This window comes from Chiloscyllium plagiosum, chromosome 12, assembly GCF_004010195.1.
Source record: "Chiloscyllium plagiosum isolate BGI_BamShark_2017 chromosome 12, ASM401019v2, whole genome shotgun sequence".
NCBI lineage: Eukaryota > Metazoa > Chordata > Chondrichthyes > Orectolobiformes > Hemiscylliidae > Chiloscyllium > Chiloscyllium plagiosum.
In genome coordinates this window covers 34,942,264-34,953,720 of record NC_057721.1, presented here as the reverse complement: position 1 = coordinate 34,953,720, position 11,457 = coordinate 34,942,264, and the positions used below count along the sequence as shown (strand labels likewise).

At 40.2% G+C, this 11,457-nt stretch overlaps 1 protein-coding gene across 2 annotated transcripts in view; it reads right to left on the bottom strand.

Moving 5' to 3' along the window:
* LOC122555553 overlaps positions 1–10,706 on the bottom strand; it is an 18,449-nt gene extending 7,743 nt beyond the window's left edge. The window contains exons 1-5 of one of the 2 annotated variants that reach the window (XM_043701578.1): positions 10,511–10,706; positions 10,062–10,301; positions 9,631–9,978; positions 4,285–4,362; positions 3,540–3,662 (exon numbers count right to left, since the gene is read on the bottom strand). In XM_043701578.1, the coding sequence (XP_043557513.1) occupies positions 3,540–3,662; positions 4,285–4,362; positions 9,631–9,978; positions 10,062–10,116 (604 nt within the window). In that variant the 5' untranslated portion in view covers positions 10,117–10,301; positions 10,511–10,706. The remainder of the gene's footprint in view (positions 1–3,539; positions 3,663–4,284; positions 4,363–9,630; positions 9,979–10,061; positions 10,302–10,510) is intronic. The other variant, XM_043701579.1, reaches the window with a different exon arrangement.
* Between the last annotated feature and the right edge of the window lie 751 nt (positions 10,707–11,457).

Sequence of the window (11,457 nt, the reverse complement as noted above, 5' to 3'; positions counted from 1 at the left end):
TTGTGCAGTCCTTGCATGGTATTTTGTACACTACATTCGTCTTGCTCACGTTGGGTATCGGGTCCTTCGTTCTGGTGAGTTGTTGTTCTGTTGTCACCAGAACGAAGGACCCGATACCCAACATGAGCAAGACGAATGTAGTGTACAAAATACCATGCAAGGACTGCACAAGAGTGCATAGAGTGCATAGGTTTAGGGTGAGAGGGGAAAGATATAAAAGAGACCTACAAGGCAACTTTTTCACGCAGAGGTTGGTACGTGTATGGAATGAGCTGCCAGGGGAAGTGGTGGAGGCTGGTACAATTGCAACATTGAAGAGGCATTTGGATGAATATATGAATAGGAAGGGTTTGGAGGGACATGGGCCAGATGCTGGCAGGTGAGACTAGATTGGGTTGGGATATCTGTTAAGCATGGGTTGGACCAAAGGGTCTTTTTCCATGCTGTACATCTCTATGTCTCCATGACTCTAAAACTATGCATTTTGTGAAGTTAAAATTCCACCAATGCATCTGAACATATCTTAAGATTTTGATTTTGAAATATTATACGTTAATTCTTGAAATCTTAGAATTTTTAAAAACTATTACACTTCAGATTTATACTTTACTTTAATACTGACTATTATATCTTTGGATGAATAAAGAAAATGAATCAACACAAAAAATTAGTTCTGTTTTTCTTTCCAGGTGTGACCTAGCCCGTTGAGAATTTCCAGCATTTTTCACTTTTATTTCAACATCAATCGTACTTTATCTATGTACATGCATTATATGGTATTACTTACTTTAAGAAAACAAAGGTCATTGTTTCAGAATGGTTTATCTTGTAAGGAAGTTGCTTGTGTGCTTACATGACATTTGTTGATGCAAACAATGATAAAATGAATTGATTTGCACTCTCAGTATGAGTTGTTTGCTGGGTGACTTGTTATGATGCACACCATTCTTTACATTTTATGGGCTTTAAGGTAATTATAAAGTCATAGAGATTACAGACCCTTCAGTCCAACTTATCTATGCCCACCAGATATCCTAAATTAATCCATTCCTATTTGCCAGCATTTAGCCATATCCCTCTATACCCTTCCTATTTGTATCCTTGTCCAGATACCTTTTAAATGTTCTAGTTGTCCCCACCCTTATCATTTCCTCTGGCAGCTCATTCCATACATGCACCATCCTCAGCCTGAAAAAGTTGCCCCTTAGATCCTTTTTAAATCTTTCCCCTCGCATCTTAAACCTGTGCCCTCTAGTTCTGGACTTCTGTGCCCTGGGGAAAAGACCTTGGCTGTTCACCCTTTCCATGCCCCTCATGATTTTATAAACCTCTGTAAGGTCACCCCTCAGCCTCCAATGCTCCAGGGAAAACAGCCCAGCCTGTTCAGCCTCTTCCTCTCGCTCAAATCCTCCTACCCAGGCAACATCCTTGTAAATCTTTTCTGAACCCTTTCAAATTTCACAACATCTTTCTGAAAGGAAGGAGACTAGAATTGCATGCAGTATTCCAAAAGTGGCCTAATCAATGTCCTGTACAGTCATAACATGACATCCTGACTCCTATACCCAACCACCTTTAAGGAACTATGAACCTGCATCCCATGCTCTCTTTGTTTGGCCACATTCCTCAGGACCCAACCATTAAATGTATAAGTCCTGTCCTGTTGTGTCTTACCAAAATGTCACACCTCACATTTATCCAAATTAAACTCCATCTGCCACTCCTTGGCCCATCAGCCCATCAATTGCTATACTGTTTCCATGTATGCAAACCAGTTTACTTATTTGTGTTATCAGCATTCAGCAAAAGATTGGAGTGCAATGTTTGTGGTTTATCAGCCCTAGAGGTGTCTGTGGTTGTGGTCTCTGTTATGTTCTGTATTTTCCAAAGCCTTAAAACAACCAGTTTGATGAGTGACATAACAGGAAAATTTGACGACAAAAGCTTACAACATATTACTTGATGTATGGTTATTTTTACTACATTACTATTATATAACAATGATAATAATTACACGGGATTAGTTACGATCAACACAATGGAACATTATATTGTTGATTTTTTTCTATGGAAAAGTTCAGAGACATCTTAAGTTTCATTTTCCAAAATTGTTAAGATCATAGGTGATTATGAGAAAGTTTACTGAGTGGAGCAAAACTCCTGTAAGGATCCTGGGTGAAAGGAGGTTTGGCAGTCTCAACTAGCAAATACACTGAAGTTAATCATTTAAAAAAAATGTTTTTAGTACCTCTGTGCATTCACCAGTGAACTTAACTTTCAGAAAGTTATTAACTTTATAATTCATCTGATCCTGATATGTATCCTCTTTAATTATGCTTATTGTTTCAATATATTAATATGTTAATTAGTGATTTAAACTTCTCCATTTTCCTTTCTTCCTTAAAATTCCTTTCATTGATCAAGATTTTCTTCTTCTTGCTGACAGATAACATACCCACTCTGGCTCAGTCTCTATTTTTCCCTATTTATTCGTATCTCACATTAACATCATCATTCTTCTTGTAGAGAAAAATAACTTTGCCTTCCCTCAGATCTCCCACCAACTGAGGGCAAACTTGAAAGAGAATCCAGACAGAAATTTACAAAGACTTTCACACATTTTTCCTCATCAATCATTGCCTTTCAGTAAATCTGTACTGACATATCAATTGTTTAATAAGTAACCACATTTCATGACTAAATTGCAGAGTGGAAATTCTTTTTAGGAATCAATTACATTGTCGTTATTAACAATACTTGGCTATTTTTTCTTTAAGTTAATTCTTGGTTATGGATTTTACTGACAAGAACAACATTTATTGCACACATATCATTGTTCTAAAGTGGTGTTGGAGTTTGTGAGGAGCTTTCGTTTTGAATTGTGTCATATTTTGGTACAACTGAATCACTTTTGTGGGCATGTAAGAGTTAAAGCACATTGACAAGGTATTATAGTTTTAGATTAGATTACCTACAGCATGGAAACAGGCCCTTTGGCCCAACAAGTCCACGCCAGCCCTCCGAAGAGTAACCCACCAGACCCATTTCCCTCTGACTAATGGACCTAATATTAGACTAATGACTAATGTACCTAACACAATTTAGCATGGCCAATTCACCTGAACTGCACATTTTGGACTGTGGGCGGAAACCGGAGCACCCGGAGGAAACCCACGCAGACACGGGGAGAATATGCAAACTCCACACAGGCAGTCGCCCAAGGCTGGAATCGAGCCTGGTATCCTGGTGCTGCGAGGCAGCAGTGCTAACCACTGAGCAACCGTGCCGCAGTGATAAATAGGAGGTAGGGATTGCAGGTTCCTTCACTGAACTGTATTAGACAACTGTTTTTTTTTTAACTTCAACTACTTCAATTTATTTTACTAATTCCAGATTACTTTCTCTAGTTAAACAAGATATTTTAATCAATGTTGATTTTCTGTCACCTACTGGTGCCTGATTAGTAACTAGCATAGAATCCTTTTTAGTTTTGCATTCTCAGTCACATGGCTATCCATTATTATTTTGGCTCCACTTACCTTGCCTTCTTGACCTTCTCCTGCAATGTCCCACAACAGCCCATGTGAAAATAGCTATGATGATTAATGCTCCTGTTCCAGATAAGGCAGCTATCAAACCATAATTTTCAAAAACCTTGTAATCTAAAAAGTAAATTAAATATGTTAGATGAAATCAGGTGGGATTGACTAAATGTTCCTTAAATAAATATGACCATAATTCAATAAGAATCTGCAGCAGCAGGAGATGTGCACTTTACTTCTTTATAACCAAGTATTATTGGGCATTGTCATGTTATGAATGTGTTCTCAGTTAAGCACTTTTACAAATTTATAATTCTAACTACAACAATTACCATTTTGACCAAGAAAGTGGGAGTCTGTTTACATGCTACCAAAATTCAATTGAAACACACCCAACGATATATCACTCCTACTGTGTGACACCAAATTATCCGCCTACATATGTACTCAAAACTTATTTTGGGCTGTGTATGATACAAGGAGATAATGGAGACAAACATTATTTATTTGGTCAAATGCTGCAATTCCCTACACATTTCAATCAAGTGAATAAAGAGTTTTAAAAGAGTTGGGATAATTTTTAGAAGATGATGGAAAAAAAGAACAGAATATTGATAGAAATATATTAACTTTTAATCTATATTTGGGATTTTGGTGTAAGTTTAATTTGCTATTTCTGTTTTTATATCCTATGCATTAGTTTCACAAAATGATCAGAACGCTGATCAAACAGAATTCTTACCATTGGTTTCATTAGCTTTCATGAAAGTCAGGTTAAAGACTCCAGTTGTGTTCCAACCGTTATATATCTGTATTTCACCTGAAAATGACAATGTGAACAAGGAATTAACAACAAAAGTGGAGTTGACTTTTGTTACAAATCACGTTTTTGTGAATTGGGATACTATCAGGCGGACATTTTGCCACAAGATGTAGGAAATTTCCATTTTTAATAATGGTTAGTATATGTGCTTCCAGATGGACATGACTTAAGAAACTCTGAGACTGGACAGCAATTGGAAACTGTGGAAACTACTGAGGAATTAAGCATAGTCCTAAAACTTTGTTATGGAGTCAGCAGAAGGTCAAGCTAGTGGCATGTGGAGAGAGTTGGGATAATTTTGGAGCATGCTGGAGAAACTCAGCAGTCTGGCAGAATCTGTGGAGAAAGAAACAGAGTTAACATTTCAAGTCTGGTATGAATCTTCTTTGGAATTGTATTTATTTCGTATTTCAGGTGTCCACAGTTTTTGCATTTATATGAGATTATTGGAGTTATTTACAGCCAGAAATGCTGCTTTTATTGCTACCCAATCCATTCCCATTGATTGGGCCATTGTCAGATTTATGATTTATGTTTTTCCATTAATCAATCCCATTAGATTTAGCAATCAATCCACAGGCCAAGAAAGTCAACTCACTCACAAGGACTTGAAGTTCTGAAATTCAATTAGTGCTGGAAATATTTGGTCTGGCCACATTGTTATGAAATGCTCCAAGAAGTTGGACTATGGTGTAAATTGCCCTTTGTGGAAAGATTATGCAGAAAAAAACACCTTTGATCACATGTGCATCAAGTAGTGTACACCAGAGCCCCTATAAGACTGTACATGCAATTTGGTGGACTGACCAGCACCTATAGACAAGCATCAAGATGTAGCTTGGCTGATGGTTAGAAAGTCCCTTCCCATTGGATCTTTCCTGGAATCTTAATGCCTTTACACATTGCCCTCATGGCAGTTGTGGCGGAGAACAGACTGTTGTCCATCTCCCTATGAATAGTACTTTTGCAAAGAAGACAGAATTCTCTGGAGAGAATTTTTGTTTAATTGAGGTTCAACTTAAACTGCTCTGTGAAGCAAAATTGCACTCTGCATGCAGTTCCCTTGAAAGAGCATTGACATAAATACTAATTGCAATTGGAGGATGATCAACTCAATGAAAGGATGGATGTCTTTGATCTGCTAAACATTTTCTGGCACATTTTAACATCCAAATCTATGTGTTGTGAAATGCACTAAAGCTTGGAACAGCTGTTGTTGAGGTGCAATGAAGAAAAGGCACTGCTGAAAGCTTTTCAGCTGAAGTACAATGAGTGGTTGGAAACTGTAGAACCCTTTGGTCTGAAAGTAAGTACCTGTGAACATCCACGCGGCACGGTGGCACAGTGGTTAGCACTGCTGCCTCACAGTGCCTGAGACCCGGGTTCAATTCCCGCCTCAGGCGACTGACTGTGTGGAGTTTGCACGTTCTCCCCGTGTCTGCGTGGGTTTCCTCCGGGTGCTCCGGTTTCCCACAGTCCAAAAAAGATGTGCAGGGTCAGGTGAATTGGCCATGCTAAATTGCCCGTAGTGTTAGGTAAGGGGTAAATGTAGGGGTATGGGTGGGTTTCGCTTCGGCGGGTCGGTGTGGACTTGTTGGGCCGAAGGGCCTGTTTCCACACTGTAATGTAATCTAATCCAGAGCATTGAATTGTTCTGAGGGACCTCATAGTCAAAAATGGTGCACAGTGAACAGTTTATTTATTGCACTTTCAGTAATTTTTCCATTCAAAATGTTCTAGTTTCAGAATGAATGCCTGACAAGGGATGTGTTTTGTATATATTGAGTATGACAATTGTATTATCACAGCTAAGGGTGGAGCATGCTGGAAAAGAAATGAATTTTATTGTATCTTCTATAATTTTAAATTAAAGTATTTTCTAAAGTAATTTTTAAAATATAATGATAATGTATATTTTTGGAAAAAAAGATGCGTGACTAATTTGCAAATCTGATAGTTTATTTTGACATAATCCCACTAATTTCACAAAATGCAACTCTGACTTTGTTAATTTATAAAAACTTTGGAGTACAACTGCACTTGCATGGTTTTTATCCATAAGACACACTCCACATGCAAACAAATCCAAACTGCAAGAACCAAGCAATGAAAATATGGATTTATAATTAGTGAGGATGACAGAGAAGTCAGAGAAGTTAGATTGATAATGTTTTCTGTGAGCGGACAGCAATGGTAAATGCTCCTTTCATACTGCACATAAACGGGGCACCAATACTGTTAGTTCCTTATTCATTGATCCTACACAGACATAATCACAGCATGGTGGCTCACAGCACCAAGGACCTGGGTTCAATTGCAGTCTCGGGCGACTGTCTGTGTGGAGTTTGCACATTCTCCCCGTGTCTGCGTGGATTTCATCCAGGTGCTCCAGTTTCCTCCCACAGTCCAAAGATGTGCAGGTTAGGTGAATTGGCCATGATAAATTGCCCATAGTGTTCAGGGATGTGTAGGTTAAGTGCATTGGTCAGGGGTAAATGTAGAGTAATGGGGAATGAGTTTGGGTGGGATACTCTTCGGTGGGTCAGTGTGGACTTGTTGGGCTGAAGGGCCTGTTTCCACATTGTAGGGACTCTATGACAATGAATCTTGCTGGATTTAATAATGCAGAACACTGGGAAGGCCTATTTGAAAGGCTAGCCCCTCACTAAATCTGAGAAGCAAAATAATTTTAAAGAGAGAAAGATGTACACAACAGAATACAGTAATAATGCAAGCATAAAGAATTCTTGAAATCATAAGTTCTGTTTCTGATAAAAAACCCAAAATATTGCAGATTCTGGAAATTTGAAATAAAAATATAATGGACCGGAGTAACTCAGCAATTCTGTAGTTTCTGTGGAGAAAGAAACAGATGAGAGGTAACAGATTAACATTCTGAGTACAACAACTCCTGTTTGTGAACTTGGCAGCATGTTCCCTTCCACAAATTAGAAAGGTGATAGAGAATGTATTGACTTTGATATGGTTGCTCTCCAGATGGATGGGAAGAGAACCAAAGATCCACATCTAGGCATGTTCTGTACACAATTCCTCGCTTCAGCTAAGGTCACAATTAGTTTTGTTTAATGTCTCTGGTACATAGTAGTCCCCATTCCTCGTTGTGTGGAGATAGTGATGGTACATCAGTTGACGTTTGCGGCACACATATAAAACTAAGTACCGTCTGTTAATAATTAACCAGTTAAGAGGCAGCACATTGGCATGGGGCTCACCTGGTCAGGATGTCAGCTTTCCTTCCCAAAGGGTGTAACTTTAGTAGGTGAGTTGTCTTAAACAATTCAGCAGATTTACATACAGCCCGCTTTTAATTTAAACTGAATTCAAATTCTCAAACAGTGGCCAATTGACGATAGGCAGAGTGGTACAAAACAGAGGAAAACCTGTTGGACATTTTGATCAATGCATCTTCCTTTGCTTTCTATTTCAGTCTGTGCAGCCATTCATACAGTTTCCCTGTGGTGCCCTTTGTCATTGATATTTGTCCAAATTGTAACGAATGTGTACCTGATGCATCCATTACGCCTGCAGATTAGTGGTTCAGACTCCCCGCCAGTTTGCTCCGTCTTTCGTTAAGGCAAAGTGATTGTGTCTGGGGAGTGGCGGGGTAGGGGGTTGAGGGAGGTGAATGTGGAGAGATAGCCACTTGAATTACTCAACTCCGTCTCCAGCAAACTGCAAAATATCTCCATTCCTATCAAGTTTCAAGTGGTCTTTCGATTGCGCAATCCGAAAACCATAACCTTCACAGGATTTAAAACACTCTCTGTAACCTTTAAGAAAATGCTTGGGATTTTCCAATTTACATAACTGCCAGACCACTAGGGCGACACAAAAGCTGAACACCAAGACTTTCAGCGATACTGGTTCCTTTGTGGCCCACACGCTAAACAATGACCGCAGTTTGATGACATTTAAGGAAGAGGAGACGTGTGGTGGGGTGGGGTGGGATGGGGAAAAGAGATACAACAAGAAAAAAAGAGTTCAGCATTATAACTCAGAGGCGTCAATGAGAATTTTCGCCTATGAGAGTACCGACCCTCAGAAAGCCAGACATGGGGGTGGAGGTGAAATGACTCATTCACATTCAAAGGACTCACGCTAATCACTTGCTTCAATGACAGACACTTTTCAACCTTAATGCAAACTAACTGCTGTTCCTTCGAGAACCCTTTGTCCCGTTTGCAGTGCACACAGAGCCCGGTGATCCTTCTGCTGTTTGCATTGTGCTTTTCTCTTTCCATTGGCAGAACTCACCTCTTACGGTTCCATCTGTGCCCTAAGCCAATCCTGAGATAGTCGACTTGTAAACGACTCCTTTTAGTTTAAACAAAGAAAACCCCAGAAATTACTGGTGAAACTCAGTAGCTCTGTGAAGACAAGCAAACTTATTGGGTCCTGCTTTGTCTTCGCACATAATGAGTTTCATGTACCTCCAGAGTTTCTCCAGCAATTTCTGTTTTCGGTTCAGGTTTCCAGCATCCCGCAACTTTATAGTTTTTTTTTGTGAGTCTCCATTTGTTTTGTTAAATTTGGATTTTAAATTACGGGTTTGTTGGATGTGTTTTTTTTAAACTGGAGGGCAGTAGACTCCTGTAAGTTTCTTTTGGCGCTTGTACAAGGCGGTCCTCAGACACACCTGATGGATTGGTTATAAAAAGCAGGAGCACCTAAACAAAAATGGTTTGATCCTCCCTGATTTCTGTCGAGCAGACTGCACGGAGTTTGAAGGTTGTAGTGAGGATTATTTGGTCCCTGCAATTCAGTTTGTCTAAAGCAATAATTGATGCACTTCATAGTGATTCGTGATGTGGAAGTAGTGGGCTAATAATCATTGATATTTCTAGATGACAGTCTATGTGGTAAAGTCAGTTCGAGGACAAAGTTACTCAAGTAAACGGGGTTTTCAGTAACACTGGAGGAGGAGAATCACAACTTTTCTGTCTCCTGTCTCCAACCACTGCTCTTACAGAAATGGGAAGCAATGATGTGAGCAGTGAGTTTTTATGAGGGACAACACTGATTTTAGCTGCTCTATTGAGTTGTCTAGGTTTTGTTTAAAGGTGAAAATGTAACCAAGCAAAGACACATCAAAAATGTCAAAGCGTTTTCCTCCAGTTCCCGCACAACCTACCCGCACAGGCAGCGCGCAATGTCTCCCACCACTTACAACCCTGTTTCCCAATGACAACGATTCATTGCAATTCATTCCATGAATGTCTGTGATATTGAATACCCAACACTCACCGATCACGGTCACGACAACGTCCTCGGTGAACTCGTCTCCATTCCAATCTGTCACTGTGCAGGAATATGTCCCGGAATCATTCAGAGTCACATTCTGGATGGAGAGGGAATGGTTCGGGTAGATTCGTGCCCGCTGTGAGTAGCCGCTGAACCAATGGGTGTTCCATTTCTCTTCCTCTGACATTAACTGGACGATAGAGCGTCGGGTATTGGGGCTCACATACTTCCACTCTACCGTGTCGACCTGGTCAGTGATATTGGCGAATGACACTTCCAGGAATATGCTGCTATTAACTCTCCCTTTGACCACTCTGGGCATTGCTGCAGCGGCCGCTGTTTGTAGTAAAGCTGAAAGAGATGGTGCACAAGGTTAGGGAACAGCTCCATTCCTGTGGGACTCAGTGGAAACAAGGGGTACTCGCGTGATGTACCTTGCAGCCAGCAGCTGGAGAGCACAGCCATCAGGGAACCTCGGGTCCAGCTCATCTCATCGGGAAAGAACCCTGCAGCCTCTGCAACTTTCTTAATCTCCGAGTGTCTGCAAACGATTCGCGTTTCTGCTCAGGTGGTGGTTGGAGGAAAAAGCAGAGGCGAGCGACCAAACCAAACTGTCAAAACCATCTGCACTCAGAAAAAGCTGTAAGTAGGCAATGGAGCAGGGCTGCTGGCCACTATGAAAATCAAGGCGAATGAATCACCTACCTCGCTGTTTATTGTATGGCAATTTTTAGCTCGTACTTTTTTTTTAAGGGCGATATTATTTACTGGATTATTGCTTCTGTGTTATACATCGCTTTAAAGAAATGTTCAAAATTATGACCCCAATATAAAGCCCGCAATTTATTTTTTTTGAAAAAAAGCTACTTGATGTAATACATACTGAGATCTTCCACCATTTCGTGTTTGAGTCAATCGCTTTTCGTTCCCCTGCGTGAATGTAGATTGCGCCAGCCAGCCAGGTATTCGAAGACCCCTGCTGACAAATGCAGTAGAAACTCCTGAACAGTTTGGGGTGATTCCTTCCGCCTTTGAGAAATCACAACTAATCTGCCTTTGTGGGGAAGTTGAATATTGACTGAAATGGCTCAATTGTTCCACCAATCCCCGCTCCCCCCCCCCCCCCCCACATTATTGTTCAATACCGCAGGAGAGAGGAATTCCTCGACCTGTTCTCGCGCTGAAAATAGTGTTCAATTATTTCGTTAAAAAGATTTGAAGTCACATCGAATTCAAATGATTGGCGTATCATGCATAAAGTGTAAAAGGTTATCGCGTATAAATATTGAGAATTCAATTTACAAACTCGAGCGGAGGTGGAAACGGTTATTGGATGATAAATTTAGAAACATTTTTAAAATCGAAGTTCAGGGCAAGTAGATTAACTTCCAAGTACTCACACTGACGAATGAAATTATTTATAACGGGGGCAAATTTGATGATAATTGGTAAATGCAAAGAGATTTCTAGTAAGCCGACTAGACTCTAGAAGAGAAAGTCGAACACCACTTGTATCTGACAGCGCATGGGGCGTAATCAAATTGATTCAAAATAAGATTTTCAGCTCCTGGACACTTACATGAACAAAGATTGGAATTAAATGCATGCGTCAGCTAAATATTTGGTTTGAGCTGCTGAGTGTAACGCTTTGTCCCTGTGTCCTGTCACAGCTCTGTTCTGGAAAGGAAGTTGTAGTGTTCAGGTTCTGCCAAATGATGAAGGCTACTTGATGAAGGAGCTGTGCTCTGAAAGCTAGTGCTTCCAAATAAACCTTTTGGACTATAACCTGGTGTTGTGTGATTTTTAACATTCTGCCAAAAACAGTTGTCG